General features: G+C 41.7%; 1 protein-coding gene across 2 annotated transcripts in view; it reads right to left on the bottom strand.

Annotated features, from left to right (window-relative positions):
• BCAR3 (BCAR3 adaptor protein, NSP family member) overlaps positions 1–22,556 on the bottom strand; it is a 173,330-nt gene that overhangs the window by 40,981 nt on the left and 109,793 nt on the right. For both annotated transcript variants that reach the window (XM_050960942.1, XM_050960943.1), the window contains one exon: positions 17,692–17,731. In XM_050960942.1, coding sequence (XP_050816899.1) covers positions 17,692–17,731 — 40 coding nt within the window. The remainder of the gene's footprint in view (positions 1–17,691; positions 17,732–22,556) is intronic.

Below are 22,556 nucleotides of genomic sequence, written 5' to 3'. Positions count from 1 at the left end.
CTTCACATAGTGCAATGTTCAATATAATAAATTTCAGATTTTATATAACAGGCAACCAGTCACCGGCATGTCCTGATGAATGGCACTGAACTACTGACACCATATGGGACACAGGGTATCGCAGATTACAGCAAGCATACATGAAGTCTAATCATGGTTATAAATGCTACAGCTATAAAACGGCATCTGTAGGAGTGTGAGCAAATGTGTTATAAATGGAATCTGAAAGCAAAATTAACCACGTGATTTAAAAAAAAATTGAGTCTGAAGCATCTAACCTGTAGGATAGCAACACTCTTAACTTAAATACAAGAATTTCCCTTTCCCTTAACAGGACCTTCTTTATTAACATGTCAGAAATACACAATTCAGCCCATTTGTATTGGCCATCATTGCCGTCAGCAGAGCTCCCACACCCCATTCTTCCTGGCAGTTAGTCCTGTCCCATCCCCTCTGTTAATCTTCTGAGGAAGATGCCTCCACACAGTGGCACTACCTCCCTGGTTATTCACAACAGAATAATGCACGTATTTTAGAAAGCGCAGGTCATGGGGAAGAGGAAGGGCGGAAGATGTCCAAAATGGAAGGGGGTGAAGGCACTCCTGAAACTGCTACCTAAAACTAGCCCCTCCCTAATTCAACTGCATGTGGACCTAAACTAAATATACAGAAGTCTGACACCAAAAACCTATCACTCAGCAGGCATTCTGCCATCTGTGTATAGGGCAATCCTTACTGGGACTGGCCTTTTCTTTCCCATACACTCTCCTCCCTGTTACCTTTGCTTTTTGCAGGCTGTTGTAGCTGTGGCTTCTAATCATAATTCAGTAGACACAGCAACAGGTGTAATCTCACTTGTTTGCACTGCAGGGGAGTGGTGTGGGAGAGGTCAGTGTTATTTCCTTTTTCTCTGTTTGATGGTTCTATGAGGTAATATAAGAAACATTCTATAGCTGTCACAACAGTGGCAGAGATGGCAGCTTGCCATCTATCTGGTTTTCAATACACTTTTGGCCAGATTTTTTAAGGTATTTAAGTGCCTAAAGATGCAGATAGGTGCTTAGTGGGATTTTCAAAAGTGCCTAACCAGGTTAGGCACCTGACTCACAGTAACACCTACCTGCATCTTTAAGGACCTATATATCTTTGAAAATCTGGCCCAAATTCATAACTACAACTGGCCATTTTCACACCAAAACACACCGTCGCACACGCCCTGGCAGGAGGCTTATCTGCAGCAACCTCTTTCTTATCCCCTCCAACCACCTCCTCTTCTTCCCTTTCTCCCGTTAAGAGCTGATGTAAAAAGCTGCACAGAGGAAACCATTTGCAGTGCACACCACCAGCAAGTTTCATTGGTCCTACAACATCCAAGAACTATGCTGCATGTTCCTGAGCACCATCTATTGTCTTCCTAACTGGTAGCATATATACAGCTATAGAAGACTCTTGTAACACCTCTTCTCTCGTTTCGCTCTTCTTTAACTTATTTTTTTTAATGTACCCCTCAGACAGTTTTTCTTTCATTGCCATCACAGTCGGTTCACATTCTCTGTCAGCCCTTGTACCTGGCCTTTTCTCTTCCCCTCTGTTGCTGACCCTGTCTAGGCTGTCACCAGTCTAACATCTGTCTTGCCCGACACTGTGCTGAAGGGGCCCTACCTCTAAAATGGACTGATTTCCTTCAGCATGGCAACACCACAAAAATGTTTCATGTTTTAATAATCGTAGTGAGATTGTGATCAGTTTGGAAAACCAGAATCAGTTCTCCTCTGGCAGGATGGGCAGCATTTTCAACCGTGGAAGCCTAAAGTTAACAGTTTAATTCCTATTAGACACCTAAATAAATGACCAGATTTTCAAAAATGCTGAGTAAGCAGCTCCCACTGAGCACAAAGTGTTGTTGGATGCTCAGCACTTTTGAAAATTAAATCTATATTTAGGAGGCATAAGAAAAATAACCTGGGAGTTAGTTTTAGACTCCATTTTTAAAAATCTTGACCAGTGAGTGCATGTGTTTGGAGATGGTTGGCTCTAGTCTATTTATCCACACAAAAAACTTGGTATAGTTGAGTAGAGCCTACAGGATCATATTAGAGCTCTGAGTACATATTATCTTTCAACAATTTTTATTCAAGTTATTGGGATTTTCAGAAAAAACCTGGCAACAGTTGGTCCTGGATGAGCAGGGTAAGGCATTTGCTGAAGTAATATTGTAACATCCTGGGTATCCAAGTGAATGAGGAACATACTAAACAATCCAGCAAACAAAGCAGCTGGAGCCATTACACTGCAGCATGTGCCTACCCTAGAGCAGATGGGAGGTGATATCACCCCATCCAAAAGAGCACTTTGTTCCACCTAACATTCTTCTCTTGCAGCTTCTCTTGAAACCCAGACCCACTTGCAACTCAAAGAAAGAGGGAAAAGAATGGAACTATAACATATTAGGAGGTCTTGAAGCAGGTTCTCTCTCAATGAAGTGAGTGAGATACACCATGTAAAAGGAAGAGTTTTATTCCAATCAGAAGCACATACAGAGAAAGCTATAGCATTGTGCTACAAAAACAGGGAAAAGGAACTTCAGCCTCAAAGGACCACTCCTTGAACAGTTATACAGCCTGAAATTATTACCATAATCTGCCTGGCAACAAATTACACTCTAACTCCCCCTTGTGGCTCATAATATATTAAAACGTGCTGCAAAATCTGTGGCCCAGAAACCCAATAGGTACACCTCCAGATTTCAAATAGCCCCAAGCTTTAGGGATGTTTGAAATCTGAACCAAGATCTAAACTTTGTGGTTTGAACCAGCATCTGTTAATATTGTTTATTGACAAAACTATGGCAGAAACTGGACTTTAAGGAACCTGCTTTGATTGTAAGCTCTTTGAGGTAGGGACACACTACACATATAAATATTCATATGGTACCCATAAAAATGGGAGCCCATTTCAGACTGTGGCCTTTGAATGTTACCATAATAATCCTTGTAATAGTTAGTAAATAGAAATGATACATGGGGAAAAAAAAAAAACAAGTACAGCTGTAATCTGGTTTCCTTCCAGCTATGAAAGAGAGTCAAACACAGGCTCCTGCCTTTTCTACATGAAACAACTGAACCATTGTGGAACTGCTCTCCTTGAATGAATGTTGATGACAGTATCAGAGACAAAACCATTTCCAACACCATGTCAGGATCCCTTGGATGGTGTGATCCACTCACATGGATTTAGCTACCACCTTTTACCATCCTGGGTAAGATCAAAGCAATGCTCATTGAATGGGGAAAATGTTTTGAAGAACAAGCCAGGATACTCTCTTTCCTTTCTTCAAGGCTGTCTGCCCCTATTGGTCACAGTGGTGCCAAGCCTCAGCATTCTGTTCAATTCAACGCTTAGCCTAGAAGACTAGGTACCATCAGTGATGAAAAATGCCATCTTCCAACTCCAGCTTGCTAGGGAACTTCACTTCACCCCTGGCTCCCAAATAAGGTTCTGATCCATGTGCCTGCCATCTCCACACTGGATTACTGTATCTGTATCTGGGGCTGAAGGAAACAGCAATGCCAGGCCTCCAACTCCTCAATGGGACTGGCTGCCACAGGTGCATAATATGGTTGCTTTGATCCCTCCTTCAGCTCCCAGTCCATTTTTCTTGCCAGTGCAAGTCCTTTGTCCTGATCTTCAAAATAATCAATAGATCAGGACCTAGCTAACTCAGTGACCATAGCTCCATCCATTACTCACCATGATCACCTGCACACCTCTGGGACAATACTGCCCACAAAACACAGGATGAAACATGAGAACCAGAGACATTTTGCACTCACTCAAAGGAAACAACCCCAGCAGCCAAGAGAGGTGCAATATATAGAAGGGATAAGACTTCTGTGCCTGTATGGATGGCTATTGAAAACCAGCTCTACTGCAAATGATTAAGTTATTTCACGTCACAGAGAGAGGAATAAAATCAACTCAGAACACATTTTAGCAACAATTCTACTTCCAGGTGACACCACCACCAAACATGTAATCAATCAATTTTCCGCTGTGTTAATTAATAAATCAATTAGTTAATGTTTGCATGAGCCTTTGAAAATTAAAAGTGTTGTACAGGTGCTATGTATTACATACTGCATTGCCTATTCAGTACCACAGCTCACCCCCACTTTATACAACATGTAGTGACAGGACTCATGGTAACAGGAGACCCATGAATGACAAAAGAGAATGAAGACCACAATGTGCATAATGGGATGGCCAGGGATGTTACCATTACCCCCTTCTCTCTCTCCTCCCCCCCATTATTTTTATTTTATTTTATTTTATTATTTTTTAAAGAAATGCTGCTGGCCTGGAGCCTGATGCAAATCCTATTAAAGTCAGTAAGAGTCCTTCCATTAACTTTAATGGGTATTGGATCAGGCCCCGGTGCTCAATGTCTATCATGTCAATACAAGACACATTTTGTCTTGCATTTCAAAAATAATCGTGCAAAAGGCAATGATCTTCAATACAAATTTATGATTTTATAGGGTGCATGATTCTGAACCACAAATAAAATCTTGTGTTGCCATTCCTTAAAAGTAAGCATTGTCCTGTATTTTTAATTTCTTTGAAAAGCAGGTGGCCACTCTACTGTTATCCATACTTTTGCCTCATTGGCAATGCCATTTTGATTCAGTGATCTTATTAATAGCAGCATGACTCTCAGCATCTGGAAGCCATAAATATGGATATTTTGAAGAATAAAGGACACGCCAATTTCTTCCAATGAAATACATGGGAGGATTAAGAGCATTGTCATGAAACTCTGGACAGTCCCTGAGACATAGAAACAGGTGGCATGTTTCATAGAAATACAAACTTTAACCGAAGGCATTTACAGCATATATTTATGTTTTATCTCACAGCTCCTGGAATACTTCTTCCCTCCAAAAAGTAGCACTTTTGGCCAATTCCAGGGATACACAACAATGGAAATTGGTTTGCAAAACTGTTTACCACAAAAGAACGACCAACAAGAGATGTGTGGCTTTTGCTACAGAACAGGGAGAGATATTTGATGCCTTTACCACAGATAGAGGTGCAGAGGAAGAGGGATTTGATGGACAGAGCATGTGTTTAAGATTCAGAAGTTCCTGGTTTCTATTGCCAGATCTGACTCACTTTCTCCATCTGTAAAAATGGGTTGATAATAGTTATCGACCTCAAAAGGGGTGAGATGCGGATTAATTAGTTAACAGAGGAAAGTACCATCTGAGCTTTAAGTATGCCTACTGGCGCCAAGGTACCATAGAAAGTGGCGCAATATACTTTTACAAGCAAATAGATTTTCAGCTCAAAGCTCAGCTATTGCAACTGTAGTGAATTTATAAGCTTTGATGTTTCAGGATCAAACAGAACTTAGAGTTAATGATTAAAAATAAATAAAATCAGAATGTGGTTATTAATAGAGTCAGCGATTTATAATGAAACTACAGAGATAAGATTATTCTTTAACATGCAATCCTGGAAAGTAAATGACAGTCACAGAAACATCATTTTATGTATACCCAAGTCAGCAAAACTACAGCAGTATGTAAGAATAGCTATTGCTCCATACACCAGAGTCACCAGTCCTACCTGCATCAGTAACACAAGTGGAAAGAAAGAGTGCAACAGAAAGATCACCCAGTGAAAGGTGTGTGGGGGGGTAACTTTGTATTAATAATGACTACCATCCATTCTTGGATGAACTAGAACCATGAGTTCATTATTTTTCTCATTAAGATCTGAGTTTGAATACATGGTAGGCATTAAAATTTTCTCTCTTTTGAGTATAATCAGGAACATCTAGGCATGGAAAAATCAAAAAGACTAATATAGGAAACTGTCTACTGGCCAAGCATGAATTAGCCATGCAGTAGGAAATTGTATTATATAATTTTACATAGTGGTAGGCACACTTCTGGCATATTCACTGGGGAAAAAACAGCTTGGATTTATGTCATTGTAACAAAAAGAACTATACGTGAATTACTATTTTCCAACTTTTCATAGACTGACCTGATGTCAGCCACATCGACAAAAGCCGTGAGGATATCCCTGAAACCTATATTTGCACGGATAAAATTCCAGCAACAATCATGGACAATACTATTATTGAGAAATTAGAGGGATTTCCATGAATTTAAACATATAGGGTGAAATTTTTAAAGGTGCCTGGGGGGAGTTAGCTACATAGTTCTCATTACATTTTAATGGGATTTGGGCATCTAAATCCCTTAGGCTCCTTTGAAAATCCTAGTTGTAACCATTAGACCAAATACATTGGACTGATAGAGCTTTTCAGGGAACAGTAGAAAAAAATATTTAAAATTTTAAAAATATGGACTGTTCATCCTAAGAAACACAAAGCATATGGATCCAAAAATGTTTACCAATGTAGTTGTCATCTTCCACTTTGTCTCAGAAAAGCACTCTCATTCCACAGTACAGATAAAAGCTTTAAATCTTCTGACAGCCATGCTGGAAGTAAATGACTGTTGCTATAAACCATTTAAGTGATCATCCTTTCTCAATTATCTTTATTTTTTAAAAAGTGAAAAACTCTATTCATAATCATTCTACCGACCTACACTAGAGGGCAATGCATACCATCAGGCACTCCTCAAGTATCAGATTTTCAAATACTTTTTTTTGGTCTGGAGAGAGAGAATGAACTGGCTCAACAATCATCTAAATTACTGACAATCTGTTCTTTCTGAACTGTTTTGGTGATCCACAAAAGGGTTGTGTTAAAGCCACGTTTTCAGGTGAAGTTCTGTTGAAAAGTTAAATGTAAAAAAACTCTTTCTAAAAAGCTTCCTGAAGTGACCTTATAAAATAGCCTCCATGCCAGTGGCTTTCTTCCAGTTTGACAGTTTGTTCATAGTTACCACAGAAGCTTTGTAAAGTATATTTAATCAAGTATGTAGGAAGATTTTCAGATTTCTACTAATGGAGACATATCCCACATGTTGTTACCCTTATTATTTGCCCTCCTATCTGTTGCTGTTGCTACTATTGCAACAGGGGAAAAGAAACAAAACTGGAAAATTTTGGATCTGAAAAGAATTCTCTTGCTGCTTGAGGTTGACAAATTCTATTGGAGTCTCCATCCCAGCTCTGATTCTTAATGGATAATGCTCACGGACAGGGTTAGAAATCTGGCAAACTCACTGCTCACAAGTCATAACATGTATTTCGTTGTGCAACTCTCCAGAGGACAACATTAAACAGAAGCTCATTTTATCAGCATAAGCAGATCTAGATGATGCAGTTGGGAGTTTTTCTGGAATGGGCTGATTTCTGGACAGGGTGAGGCTTCTGTAAAAGATTATCATGGTGTCTTGGGGGAGTCCTCTCAAAACACCTTTAGTGCCACAGTGAAAGGATTCTTTCCCAACCCATTGACATTTGTGATGCCAATAGGTTGAAAAAAAATATTTTCTTCCTGCTATTCTCATGGCACTCTTTCCAAATGATCTTTTTGGCATGCGAATGACCAACAATGGCCAGAAAATCAGTAAGAAATCATGATTACTGCCAATGTCCATATAAGAGCCAGAGAGCTGCAAAAGTTAGTTCTGTTTTAATTTGGGAATAGTAATAAAAGGTTTGGTCTCTACAATATTTTGATTTACCACCCAGTAAATGCTCCCACATGAGCCACAATGCTTCCTGCAGGTGAGATCACTCTCTAAAATACTGGACTGCACTGCAAAGCTACAGAAAAAGTAGGTTGACAGAGAGGCTCTGAGGCCAAGCAAAGTTTTGTTTTCAGACACATTAGAGTTAAGCCCTCACAATGCTGCTGCCATTGCTATAACAGTGTGACTCCTCTCACAAGTAAGATGGAATAAAACCTATAGAAGAAAATTAGGGTGACCAGATAGAAAGTGTGAAAAACTGGGACAGGGGGTGGGGGTTATAGGCACCTACATAAGAAAAAGCCATGAATATTGAGACTGTCCCTATAAAATCAGGACATCTGGTCACCCTAGAGAAAATATAGTTAGGTGATATGGGGCTAGGGTAAGCAGGAACAACTCATTTTCAATGGAGCGTCACAAATGAAGGATGACAGCACTGCAGTTGTAACTTCCTTATGGCAGTGGTGAAACTGTTTCTCCACATTGATCTCTAAATATAAACTTTCTTCATGACCATACTCAGCAGTCAGTCAGTCACAGATTTTGCAATTCTTTCCACTGAAGCTTTAATTCACATTTCCACAGTAAGCCCACAACTCATCAGTGATGCATTAAATTATTTCTGTCACTATTAGCATACTGCATGGAAACACTGTGCAAGATTTCCATATAAGGAGGCAATTAATCCATTCTTCCGTTTTCCCACCCTCTCCTAGCTACAATAAGAGAAAATAAACACTTTATTACAAAGATCTTAGCAGTGGATAGGGGAGTGGTGGGTGGCTATATTTAGTTCATACAAATTTGATTGTAAGAGCTCAAATACAGTCCTGTTACACATTCACAGCTGGCACCTTTTGAGCCTTTCGCCCATCCCCCATAGAGCAATGGAGTTGGTTCTGTGGATGTGCAGACTCAGGCACAAAAAAAAACACCAAAAAAAAAAAAAACAAACCAACAATCCCGGCACATGCAGCCAATGGATCCATTCTTTGGTTCATAAAACTTGTAAAAATCTCACAGAATGTACAATGTTCTATTGTTTTTATACATCTCTTTCATGACTTTGTTAGCAGCCTAACTCAAAGTAGACTGGCCTGTTTTCACTTCTGGAATAAAAGGGTATTCTGAAAGAGCCATTTAACTGTGGCCATGGTTTCAGCAGTACTGTGAGCACAAAGGAAGTGTTGAAGTCATGTTGCCACTTTTCAGTACTCAGGCTCCAACACATCAGTACATTTTTTTCCCCTTGGAACTGGTTTATGCATAATTAGCTCTCTTTTTATCAACTGGATGACATAATGCATCATTATTCAAGATGCAGTAAACTGCCATTTGTGAACTTTAATTTAGATTCAAGTATGAGAAACTCTATAACGTGCCTATAGTTTTCTCTGAAACAGAAGATGTTCAAAGGATTAATGTTACAAATGAGCAGTCTAAAATATCTGGTGTCATTGAGCAGCATTAATAGGAAGGAAAATGAATCCTTTTGCTGCCACTCTGGGTAAAGCATTTTCTAAACAGGTCCCTCAATTTACCTCCAAATGCAACTAATTATTTACTTCAGCTCCAGACAACAGTTTTTGGCAAGGAAAGAAAGTATGGATGAAAACTAAAATGATACAACAAACCTACAAGGGTGTGTTAAATAACCGATTATAAACATCTCCATCTTTTATGGTGATATCTGGCTGCAGCTCCTGGTGTGCGTCTAACACCACTATGCTTTGTTTATTGAATCCAGCCAGTAACTATATTATTTTTTTCCTTACTCCACAATGAATCCCCTCCATTCTATTTAAAACTGAACTGCAGCTCATCCAGGAATGTTTGTCATTTCCAAGCAGGAGCACTTTTGAACCAAGTACTCCATGGAGACAAGCATAAGTGACCTTCAAACAAGCATATGTTCATATTACAGACTGGCGGAGCCCCGCTCCCCAGTTCACAAATAGAGGACACTGCCAGGAGGGAGGGGGAGCTGGAGGGTTCCCAGCACACCCTGAAGGAAGGAGGTGGCATGCAGGAAACTCCATACAAGTCCAGTCTGACCAGCAGCAGAGACTCATAGAACTGGAAGGGACCTCGAGAGATCATCTAGTCCAGTCCCCTGCACTTATGGCCGGACTAAGTATTATCTAAACCATCCCTGACAGGTGTTTGTCCAACCTGCTCTTAAAAATCCCCAGTGATGGAGATTCCACCACCTTCCTAGGCAATTTATTCCAGTGCTAACCACTCTGTCAGAAAGTTTTTCCTAATGTCCAACCTAAACCGCCCTTGCTGCAATTTAAGTGCATGGTTTCTTGTCCTATCCTCAGAGGTTAAGAACAACAATGTTTCTCCTCCTCTTCATAACAACCTTTTATATACTTGAAAACTTATCATGTCCCCTCTCAGTCTTCTCTTCTCCAGATTAAACAAACCCAATTTTTAACCTCATAGGTCATGTTTTCTAGACCTTTAATCATTTTTGTTGCTCTTCTCTGGACTTTCTCCAATTTGTCCACATCTTTCCTGAAATGTGGCACTCAGAACTGGACTCAATAGTCCAGCTGAGGCCTAATCAGTGCAGAGTAGAGAAGAAGAATTACTTCTCGTGTCTTGCTTACAATACTCCTGCTAATACATCCCAGAATGATGTTTGCTTTTTTTTGCAAAAGCATCACACTGTTGACTCATATTTAGCTTGTAGTCCACTATGACCCCCAGATCCCCTTCCACAGTACTCCTTCCTAGGCAGTCATTTCCCATTTTGTACGTGTGCAACTGATTGTGCATGGTGTGTACATGCTGTTTCTCCCTCTGGATCCCAGGACTCTGGCGGGAGGGTATGCTGGTGTCAGGCCATGCAGCTGGAGTCTGGGGAAAAGGGGATATAAGTGTCTGGGCTGTGGGAGGGACCCCATAGCTGGGCTTTGAAGGGAGGGGTGGAGGTGTCTGGCCAAAAAGCTGGGCTCTGTAGGGAAGGGGTTACAGGTGTCTGTGACAGGTGGGCCCCGTGCAACCCCCTCCAGCATCCACCAAACACCCACCTCCCAGCACATACACAGACCCTTCCAGCACCCACCAAACAGGGCCAGCGCAACCCATTAGGCGACCTAGGCAGTTGCCTAGCGCACTAACATTTGGGGGGTGACGATCACAGCAGATGAATCTTTGGCCACCATGGTTATCGGCGGTATTTCAGGGGTGGGACCTTCTGCCGCTTCTGTCGGAAGTGGGACTTTCCACCGCCTAGGGCGATAAAAAAGCTGGCGGCACTCCTGTTCCCAAATACGCACCTCCCCATACACATACAAACCCCTCAAACACCCATCAACTGTACCCCCTCCAGCATCCTCCATCTGTACTCCTTCTCCAGCTGCCCTTCCTCCTTACCTGGGCAGTATCCTAGAAACCTCTATATGGTAATCTTACAGGGGTAGGGTGAAAAAATGAGATTCAACTAAAAGACCAGCAGGGCAGAGTTTTCCCCCCAAGATGTGCCCAGCTGACATGTGTGATACACCCAGACTGAGGTGCCGAACAAAAACATAACAGAGAAACAGGAACTGCGTTGTTGTAGACTGCGTTTAACTTTATTCCCAGGGGAATCTTTTTTGTTGTCTTCATTGTTACAGACAGGTATTTTGAAATAAATAATCAAAATGATTGAAACCGGAGTGATTATACTGTGTTATTTTGATAAATAAAATATGCAGAATTTAAAAATATTGTGTGCAGAATTTTTAGGCGCAGACTTCCCCCAGGAATACAGTGTAGCACTTATGTGATATTTTGGAAAAACTGCAATTGGCAGGAACCAGCTTCCACGCTGCACTTCAATTGCACATGGCTATGTTATCATCTGGGTAAGGCCAACAGGTACAATCTACTTGAATGCAAGGGAACTAAATCTACCCCATTATACACTGGTTTTATGCCATGGTAGATGAGAATAGAATCACATGAAAGCCCTTTTCCCCAATGAGTTTACAATCCACACAACCTGATAAACAATGGAGTGTAAGAAAATGTAGCATGAATGAATGGTCACATTTTCTATGTGATTACCATTAGCACCATACTTTATATTTGGGTACTTAATTATTTTCAACCCTCTAATTTAACACTTCGCAGTAGGAAGGTCTAAGGGCTTGTGAATAGGCTCCCCTGTCCTCTCCTGGAAAATCCTGGCTGGCAAGTCCTCTTGGTGAATTGAGCAGCACACAGATCCACCAAGGTATCTTCACCATGTGCATTTATTGTTTATCTCCTTCTTAAACTCCAGGCACAATACAGCCATATAGCGACAGTTAGGAGGAGAGTCCTTTCAGCAACCTGATTTAGCTTTTTAATTGCCTGCTTTCCTTCCTGGGTTCTCCAGTTGGTGAGCTACTTACCTCATTAACTCATCAGGCTACCAGTTCCCTCCTATCTTAAAGCCACTCAGTGCCCTGCTTGTTCTAGGTGACCAGGTGTTGGCTTTAATAGAGCCCAATTTGAAACAGCTCATGGCACCCTGCCACAGGGCAACAGAGCTATGTTTTCTTGCCTGCATCAGACAGTTTGGTCTCAGGAAAGTTCTCTTGCTCACAGCTAGAACCGCAGGAATCCCATCTATTCTGATATCAATATCAACAAAGTGAAATGCTCTTGGTGCTCTTTTTATTGATTTTTTTCCCTTCCTCATTTTATTTACTTCTAAGGGTTAATTCTGTTGCTTATCTCTTATCAGTGCCACTTCCTTCTATAACAGGCTTGTGTCAAAGATTATCAAATAAGAAGAGGTGAGGTAACCAATGGAAAATCTTGAGTGTGCTTCAATTCCATGAGCTCAAGCAAAGCAAACTAAAACTTTGTGCCTCTGCACTGAACTTTGGGACTTTACAGGGACTTTATTGTTCTGCAGTTTACAAATACTACTTTCCAACTATAGCATCTTTTATACAAGAAGCTCAGACAGCTTTATAAACATTGATATATACCTCTACCCCGATATAACACGGTCCTTGGGAGACAAAAATCTCACCATGTTATAGGTGAGACCGCGTTATATCAAACTTGCTTTCCCCCCCCGTTCCTTGTTCCCTGACCGTCCCCTCCAGAGACCCCCATCCCTAATCACCCCCAGGACCCCAACCCCCCTGTCCCCTGACTGCTCCGACCCCATCCACCCACCTCCCACCCCGATAGGCACTCACCGGCAGCAGCTGGAAGCGGAGCAGCCCGGCCCCAGTCCACTCCACTCCGCCAGCTCCCAGCTGTGGTGCTCTGCTTCCCACTGTCGGTGAGTGCGGGGAGGTCGGGGAAAGGACGCTCCCTGTACTCACTGGCAACAGGAAGCGGAGCGATGCAGCCCCAGCCCGCTCCACTCTGCCAGCTCTCAGCCGCAACGCTCCGCTTCCCACCGCTGGTGAGTGTGGGGAGGTTGGGGAAAGGACGCCCCCTGTACTCACCTGCAGCGGGAAGTGGAGCGCTGCGGCTGGGAGCTGGTGGAGAGGAGCGGGCTGGGACTGGGCTGCTCCGCTTCCACCGCTGCTGGTGAGTGCAGGGCGGGGAGGGAGGGTCCCTTCCCCGAAGCAATATGGCTGGGGCTGGGGCGAGGGTGAGGAAAGAAGAGTGGGCTGCTCCCGGCCCCCTGCTAATCCCCTGGGTCACTCTGGGACTGCGGGGCCCCCAAAAGTGCCCTTCCACAGCTTCTGCCCCCCAGACCTAGGGGGAGCCCCTTACCGCCCCAAGACCCTCTGCCCCTTATCAAACTCCTCAGCCCTGGCCTGGCTCGGCACCATTAACAGCTGCTCAGAGCAGCGTGTCAGAGCTTTACCGTGTTGTATGCGAACCCGTGTTATGTTGGGTCACGTTATATTGGGATAGAGGTGTATTAATCCTCACAGGTGAAGTACAGCAGGTTATAAATAAGCACAATGAAAAAAATTTAGAAGATAAAATTAAAGATGCAAAAACCAAAAAGATTTAAAAACTACATTAAAAGAAAATTAAAGACTAGCAGCTACTGAGACGTTCCCTTCTTTGTGCAGCAAGATCAAGAGTGAGGTCACAACAATTCTGGAAATCTTAATTATCATCGGACATTGCACAAATCACAAGATATTGTTCTGTGTTGGTCCTACACAAATAACAATTATTTATAAATAAATAAATAAATAGAAATATCCTATCTCATAGAACTAGAAGGTACCCTGAAAGGTCATTGACTCCAGCCCCTTTCCTTCACTAGGACCAAGTATGGATTTTGCCCCAAATCTCCCCTCAAGGATTGAACTCAGAACCCTGGGTTTAGCAGGCCAATGCTCAAACCACTGAGCTATCCCACCCCACTTCTTATTCCTATATGTATATTTTAACTAGCTATTTAGAAGCCACAGGATTTTTCCCATTAGGGAATTTTTATTCTAAGGCAGGTCAAATTCTAGGCCTAAACTACTTGACAGTTCATTAAAATGAGGGGAAGTGGAAGACATGGGGCTACTACGCCCTCCTCCTGTCTTACAAACTTGTTCCCCCATGCTTCCCTCCCCAGCTCCAAAATCTTAATACTTAACAAACATCTCAACTACTGACAAAAGTATGGGGCCTACTCCTGCTGGAAAGGTTATAAGCATCAGAATTAGCACTTAGTCTATTATCTTGTCACAGAATCACTTCCTGTTACCAAGCTCACTGGTGAATGACCAACACAGAACCTTTTCTTCCTCCCTGCCATATTCATAGATTCATAGGCACCAACTTTTCCAGGCACTGGTGGGTGCTTGGCCTCACCCCTGCCCTGACTCCACCCCCATCCTGCCCCATCTCCGCCCTCTCCCTGCTCCTATTGGACCCCTTCCCCAAATCCCTGCCCCAGCCCTGTTTCTTCCCCAAGCGCGCTGCGTTCCCTCTCCTCCTCCCTCCCTCCCAGCACTTGCCGCCGCGAATCAGCTGTTTCACTGCAGGAAGAGCTGGGAGCGAGGGGGGAGAAGCAGAGCTGCAGCGCGCTCAGGGGAGGAGGCGGAGGCAGAGCAGAGGTGAGCTGGGGTGGGAGGTGGGGCAGGGAGCTGCCAGTGGGTGCAGAGCACCCACCAATTTTTCCAGCGGGTGCTCCAGCCCCGGAGCACCCACGGAGTCAGTGCCTATGCATAGATTCTAAAGCCGGAAGGAACCACTGTGATTGCGTAGTTTCACTCACATAGAACTTCCCCAAAATAATTCCGTCTATTTTTTAAAAAATCCAATCTTGATTTTAAAATGTCCAGTGATGGAGAATCCATCACAATCTTTGGTAAATTGTTCCAATGATTAACTACTATCTAAAATCTTAAGCCTCTTTTCTACTCTGAATTTGTCGCATTTCAAAGTCTAGCCATTGGATCGTCTCTGCTAGACTGAAGAGCCCATTATCAAATATTTGTTCCTTATATAGGTACTTACAGACTGTAATGAAATCACCTCTTAATCCTCTCTTAGGTAAGTTAAATAGAGTCAGCTCCTTGAGTCTATCACTATTAGGCATGTTTTCCAATCCTTTAATCATTCTTCAGGCTCTTCTCTGAACCGTCTCCAACTTAGCCACATCCTTCTTGAATTGTAGACACCAGGACTGGACATAGTATTCCAGCAGTGGTTATACTAGTGCCAAACACAGAACCACTTCTCCTACTTGAGATTCCCATTTATGCATCCCAGGATCACATTAGCCTTTTTGGCCACAGCGTCACACTGGGAACTCATGTTCAGCTGATTATCCACCATGATCCCCAAGTCTTTTCCAGAGGCACTGTTGCCTAGAGTCCCCATTGTGTAAGAATGGCCTACATTCTTTATTCCTAGATGTGTAACTTTAATACATATGTATTAGAATGCAAATTCCTTGCACCTGGCTTACCAAGTGATCAAATCACTCTATCGGTGACCTTTCGTCTTTATTATTTACTACCTCCTCCCCAATTTTTGGTGTCACCTGAAAATTTATCAGTGATGATTTTGTCTTCTTCCATGCCATTAATACAAATGTTAAATAGTGCAGGTCCAAGAACCAATCCATTCATGACCTGCTAGAAACAACACCTGCTTGATGATGATACCCCATGATGCTGCCAGGTATGACCCTGAGTAAATCATCAGTGACTACAGAGCTCTGGGAGTGAGACGCCTAAATACCTTTGAGGATCTGAGCCTAAGGGCTCAGTGGTGTAAGATGCCAATTTAGTGGAAATTGAGGATGCCAGCATTTTCAGGAAGCATTCACATCAAGAAGAATCGCCCTGAAGCGTTTCCTTGGATGTTCCTATATTGCTTGTCCAGGATTGAGTTTAGAATGAGCATTAATGTATGCTCCAGAATGTAAATGATTATGAAAAGTTTTAAAGTAACTCCAGAACCTCACTGTTGTCTGAGGGTCAGATAAAACATACTATGCTGTCTCGTTTCAAATTACTTTAGACATACTACAAACACCAGGAGTCAGACTCTCAGACTATAGGGACAATATTTGTGAAGGTGTACACAAAAATATTGGCCAATTAGTTTAAATCATAGAATCATAGGACTTGAAGGAACCTTAAGAGGTCTTCTAGTCCAGTACCCTGCACTCAAGACAGGGCTAAGTATTATCTAGACCAGTGGTCCCCAACCTTTTCGGCTGGTGGGCGCCAGCCGAAGGACCACTGTGACAGTGGAGCACCTGCCGAAATGCCGCCGAATTTTGGCGGTGACACCTCTCGATGACACTGCTTGCCGTCGACAAGCAAAGTCATTGAGAGGCGTCCCTGCCGAAATTTGGGAGCGACGCCTCTCAATGACGTCACTTGTCGACGGCAAGCGGCGTACACAAGAGGCGTCCCCGCCGAAATTCGGGGGCGATGCCTCTCGATGACATCACTTGTCAGCGTCATCGAGAAGCGTCCCTGCCAAAATGCCGCTGAAATTCGAAGGAATTTGGGTGGGTGCTCTCCCGGGGGCCAGGACGTGGGCACTGCATTGGGGACCACTGATCTAGACCATTCCTGACAGGTGTTTGTCTAACCTGCCCTTAAAAATCTCCAATGACAGAGATTCCACAACCTCCCTAGGCAATTTATTCCAATACTTAACTATCCTGACAGGAATTTTTTCCTAATGTACAACCTAAATTGCCCTTGTTTCAATTTAAGCCCATTGCTTCTTGTCCTGACCTCAGAGATTAACAAGAACATTTTTCTCCCTTCTTCTTGTTAACAACCTTTATGTACTTGAAAACTGTTATCATGTCCCCTCTCATCTTTCCTCCACATTAAACAAACCCAATTTTTTCAATCTTCCCTCATAGGTCATGATTTTTAGACCTTTAATCATTTTTGTTGCTCTTCTCTGGACTTTCTCCAATTTGTCCACATCTTTCCTGAAATGTGGCACCCAGAACTGGACACAATACTCCAGCTGAGGCCTAATCAGCGCTGAGTATAATTAATGTTAGTGTGTAACCTAGCAGCCTTGCCTTTACTAGTGTGGACCAAATTCAGACCTGGCTCTAGCTTTTTAGACCAGAGATGAATTTGTAGCTGCATTTGTAAAGAGGAAAGTGCCAAATCTATAGGCCTAAATTTCAGATTGGCAGGTGGCGGAGGGTAATCTTTTTGAGATATGACCTATTTCTTTCCTCTACTTCCCCAAAGGCCCTACCACACAGTGAGAAATGTGGGATCATTTAACCAATTTAATTCAAACATTTAAAAAAAAACTTTAAAAAACAGTTACTAAATAGAGAATATTCATGATGTAACAGAGGCATCTGAATATCAGAATATACTCTCCCCAAAAAGAAACAGTCCTTGGTGGCAAAGCTGATCATTAAGTACTCTATTTTCTAAGTGTTTATTTCACACGATATAATTACTTCTTTTTTCCCCCAATCTGGCTAATTTGATTGCAGTACTACCAGATTGCATAGGATTGGATATTGAAAATAGATTAATAATTGGCTATCACTGATTATGTACACTATAAAATATTTGGGAAAGGATTTTGATGTTTTGAAGTGATACGGTACCTTCACATATTCCATAGCTGGATCCAGGATATTCTGACATCTACAAAGGAAAAACACAGTAGTGAATCAAATGTTTTCTTATGCCAAAGTGATGCTTTCAAGAGCAATAAGTTAAAATAGTTATTGTTAAACTCTAACCTAGAAAAATCAACATTTTGTTGCTCTAATGCCTCATACTCTCTCTGTTCTAACAAATATAAGCAGCCTTGTTTCTCTCCTGAATGTCATTACTGAACTCTATTAATTCATTTGAAAACTCATTACACAGTTTTGAACAAAGAAAATCTTGAGAACAGCATCTCAACAGATGGCTAAAAATAGCTAAAAGACTATCTTTTGTAATTCTAAATGCTCTCTAAAATTCTTGAATATTATGCAAGTGAAGGGCATTTATCTGCTTTAGAATGAGGAAGATAGCTTTCTTCACTGAAAGGACTGAAAGCAAATCTTTTGTCTGAATACTTAAATGCCTTGGAAGACATCCCCCCCCCCCCCAAACTTGAAGTAACCCACTGAAGGATTTCCATTTGTTAAATTTACTTGTGATCATATTAAAGTAATGAATATAAGTCATACAAATCATACTGAAATAATGAAAAGGCAGTTTTCTAAGTGCTTCTAAATTCAAATGAAGAAAACAGATCTGGTTTTCTAATTGATGTTAACTCTAAAAGTTGTCTAGAGAAGACAGGGATAATGCAAGAAAGTGAAAAGTGAAAGTACAGAATCTTTCAGTTTCATTAGAGATAAAGCTTTGATGCGTAGGAGGGTGGGAGTTAAACCTGTATTTATAATTGAAGAAACTAACGTGGTTCTTGTAAGCTCTGCTACACCCATAACTAAGCCACAATACAGTCACTGTTGTAATTACTTGCCATAGAAATAGAACATTAAATCAATAGGGCTCCATTTCTTTTTTTTAAAAAGAATCTTCTTGCTACTTTCCCCTCTGCACAAATGGCAAATATTCCCAAAGGTGTAGAAACCTAGAAGACAGTCCACTCGTCACAATTACAGCTCTTTCTACAAAATACAATTAATAAAACCCCCAAGTATTTACAAGATTTTTGGAAGAGGACTGGCTTACAAAACCTACAAGTTGTGCTTGGATTGTTTCTGTAGAACTTAAAGGCACATATAATACCACAATGTTCCCTTTAAAAAAACCCTCACAACTAACACACAGACAAAACCAGACACACCTGTAAGGGAATATGAGTTTGATGTGACAACCATGAAATGGAAAATTTGTATAAGGCTATTGACAGGACTTAAATTCTCATGTATTTCCTGGAACCCCCTATATTCCCCCTCTCCCCATTCGGGGCTTGGAGCTTCAGCCCCATAGGTTTAAAAATATTTACTGAAGCTCTGCTCTGGACAGCTCTGGCTGAATTTAAGCCCTGGCTATTGATCATATTACATGTGGAAACAGCATCTTGCACAATGGGGGGTTGTTATGATATTATGCTTCTAATGTAATACGCAACTTCAAAATGTGTAAGAGTTGAGTTTCTCTGGAATCAGTTTGACCTGGAATTCTTTGTCTCCACTTTCTCAATGTTGTCTGAATGTAGCTTTAAATAAACTCAATAAACTAAGGTATTATATATCTAATTTGCCGGTCTGGGCTCTTAACTTTTAATCCAAAACATAACAATTGGGGAAATAAAACACCATCACCACCCCCAAAAGACATTTCTACAATGGGGAAAATTTAGCTGCCAGGCTGGTATCAGTAGCTGCTATTGTTTATTACAGAGTCATTCACAAAGGCCCAAATCCCATTCCCAGCTAAATTAATGTGTTTTGCTGCTGAATTCAGTGGGAATAGGATTCGGTACAGTGTAAAAAGCTGCTTTTTAACAATGACTTGCAAAGAAAAACATATAGGTTTGTACACTTATTTCTCTTTTATGATGCATAAATAAGGCCTGAAAGAGTAATTATTTATTTGTTTGGCTTTCTATTTGATTTTTACATGAAAAATTAGGAATGGAATTTTCAAAAAACACTAACTAGTGGCCCAATTCTACTTCTATTAAATGCTGACTGCTTTTGAAAATCCTGCAGTTGGGTCTTGTCCACCCTGTTTTTCCTGGACAACTGAAGAACTATGTGTCATGATATCCAAAATACCAAGAGAGTGAAACATGAATATTAAAATTAACAACTAATTTATTTGATAGCTTCTGAAATAGTAATGAATACATTTCATCCTGTTCTATGCTTAGTTATACTCTGTTCAGCTATACCCATTGTGAGGAATGGGGGATTTTCCTAGTGTAGATAAGACTACAGAGTTTTCTAGGCTAGACAGGGCCTAGAGATATCTAATGAAAAAAAACCTAAAAACTTTAAGAAAAAACAAATCCATCCAGATCTTTATCCAACATAAAGAAAAAAATAATTCACATACATTTTTCCCCCTGTACAGGTCACCCACATAGTAATAATTCTTTGAAAGTTCGTAACACCATCCATCAGAGATATTCAAAGCCCTTTGCAAATATGGATTAATTTTACAATAGCCTTATAAGATAGAGTGGGAGGGATTATTTTCTCCACTTAAAAGATGGAGGAAATGACACATCAACAGGTTTAGCATTTTTCCCAAAATAACACACCAAACTGGTGGTAGAGCCATGAGTAGAACCCAGGATCTGCTGAATCCCAGAGCTGTATTAGCCACATGGTCTGTCTGTGCTGTATGCACAAAACAATCAATAACACCCAAGACCACCATATGTAAGTATGAAAAAATGCACACACGGTCTGATTTTATATTAAGCAGATTGGGTTACCAACAGGAAAAGGGTATTTTGAGATTTCAAATGACTTCAGGTTGGATGGCAGGTGTTGCAGTCCCAGCCATCTCTAAATGAACTGCAACTGACAATTTGTATCAATACAATATAATATTAAGTTCTGTCTTTCATGTAACATTATTAAATTTCAAATAAAGCTAATGTTTATCTTTTTATTTAACTTGAATTTAGAGAGCTCTTGATTGGTCTCCGTTTACTTACAGTATGTTTGAATTAGAGAGCAATGCTTGACTTGTAAACTAAATTATGGACCCACAATTTACATACTACACATTTTACATTTGGCTCCTAATGATCAGATAAAAGCCTTATTTCCATGTAAACAAAGGTACATTTTATGTAGGTGTGGCTTAATAGCTTTCCCCTTACAGTGCTAATAAGCACTTTAAAAGAAAAAACATTCTAACAAAGCAGTTTGCCACTTAGACATTTACATTTAAACCATCAATTACTCAAGTGATACGTTTCCCACTGCACCACACCCCCAGGGCAGACAAGCTTGTCTCTGTCACCAACAGAAGTTGGCCCAATATGAGATTTTACCTTACCCAAGCCTGAAGCAGATAGTAACAAATTTTGGATCATCTGAACACCCTGCGGTGGAGTCAACACCCTTCCCCTCTTAACAGCAGAACAAAATCTGCCAGAGTTTTTTTCGTGTTGATGTAATCTGGGATTGGCAGGGTTTGTAGCGGTAGTTCTCAAGGTACCTTGGGCCACGTCTACACTACAAACATTGGCCACCGCAAGTTATGTCGGCATAAAGCTGCCATAGTTAGTATATCGCTTGTGCATGTGTATACTTGGCTCCTTGTGACCTTCTGCACGTACTCACCAGAAATGCGTGTGTCTATGCACAGTGCTGTGTACCATGGGTAGATATCCCACTGTGCACGGTCTTTTAGGGAGTTTTGGCAATGTGCGCTGGAGCTGAAACAAGTTGCTCAGGAGTGACAGGAAACAAAGGGTCAAGTTCCCAGCATGCAATTTTTTCCATCCCATATTGTCATCTATATCCCATAATATCAGCACCTTCTTGAAAAATCCAATGGACCCTCCTTGCTGTCCACCATCCCTGACAGAATCATTGAACCTGCACAACTCTGCACTATTGTCATGAGTATTGCAGGCACAGGACACATGATCCTTGAGTATTTGCGGAGCTGGAAGAAGAACCGAATCAGCAGGAAACATGGTGATTTCTTGGAAGACAGATTGCTGTGGCACATAACAAGAACAAATTTAAGGCTGTTGGTGGCATTCACAGAGCAGCTGCAGATGTGCTAATTCTGGGTCTGAGAAAAGAGAACTGACTGATGGGATCACATCATAATGCCAGTTTGGGATGATGAGCTGTGGATGCAAAAACTTTCAGATGTCCAAGGCTATGTTCCTGGATCTCTGTGCCAAACTCCCCCAATCTTCCCATGTAGATACACCAGAATTAGAGTTGCACTGACAGTAGAGAAGTAAGTGCCAATTGCACTCTGGAAACTTGCAACAGCGGATTCCTTACCAGTCAGTGGGAAATCATTTTGGAGTTGAAAAATCCACTGCAGGGACCATTGTCATGCTAGTGTACAGGGCCACTAATTGTATCCTGCTATGCAGGACTGCGATGGTGCAATGTACAGGACATAGTGGATAGATTTATAGCAATAGGAGTCCCAAACTGTGATGGAGCAATAGACGGCACGCATATCTCTATTGATCAGCGGGGATGCTTCGCTGACATTAGTGCTGGCTGGCCAGAGAAGGTGCATGACTAAGGCTACAATTTTGTCATGAACATTTTTAGTAAAAGTCATGGACAGGTCATGGGCAATTAACAAAAATTCATGGAAGCCATGACTTATCCCTGAGTTTTACTAAAAATGTCCATGACAAAACGAAGGGGGGGGAGGGTTCCAGCACATTGCCCTGCTGTGGCTGAGAGCTGTGGCCTCTGCCCCGTGGCTGGGAGCTGGGAGGGACCCCCACCCAGGGCAGCTGCAGAGCTGCTGGGAGATTCTCCTCCACCACCCGCAGCAGCTGGGG

Source organism: Gopherus flavomarginatus, chromosome 7 (assembly GCF_025201925.1).
Source record: "Gopherus flavomarginatus isolate rGopFla2 chromosome 7, rGopFla2.mat.asm, whole genome shotgun sequence".
Taxonomy (NCBI): Eukaryota; Metazoa; Chordata; order Testudines; family Testudinidae; genus Gopherus; species Gopherus flavomarginatus.
The sequence above is the reverse complement of the archived record's forward strand: the minus strand, read 5'-3'. Positions and strand labels throughout refer to the sequence as shown.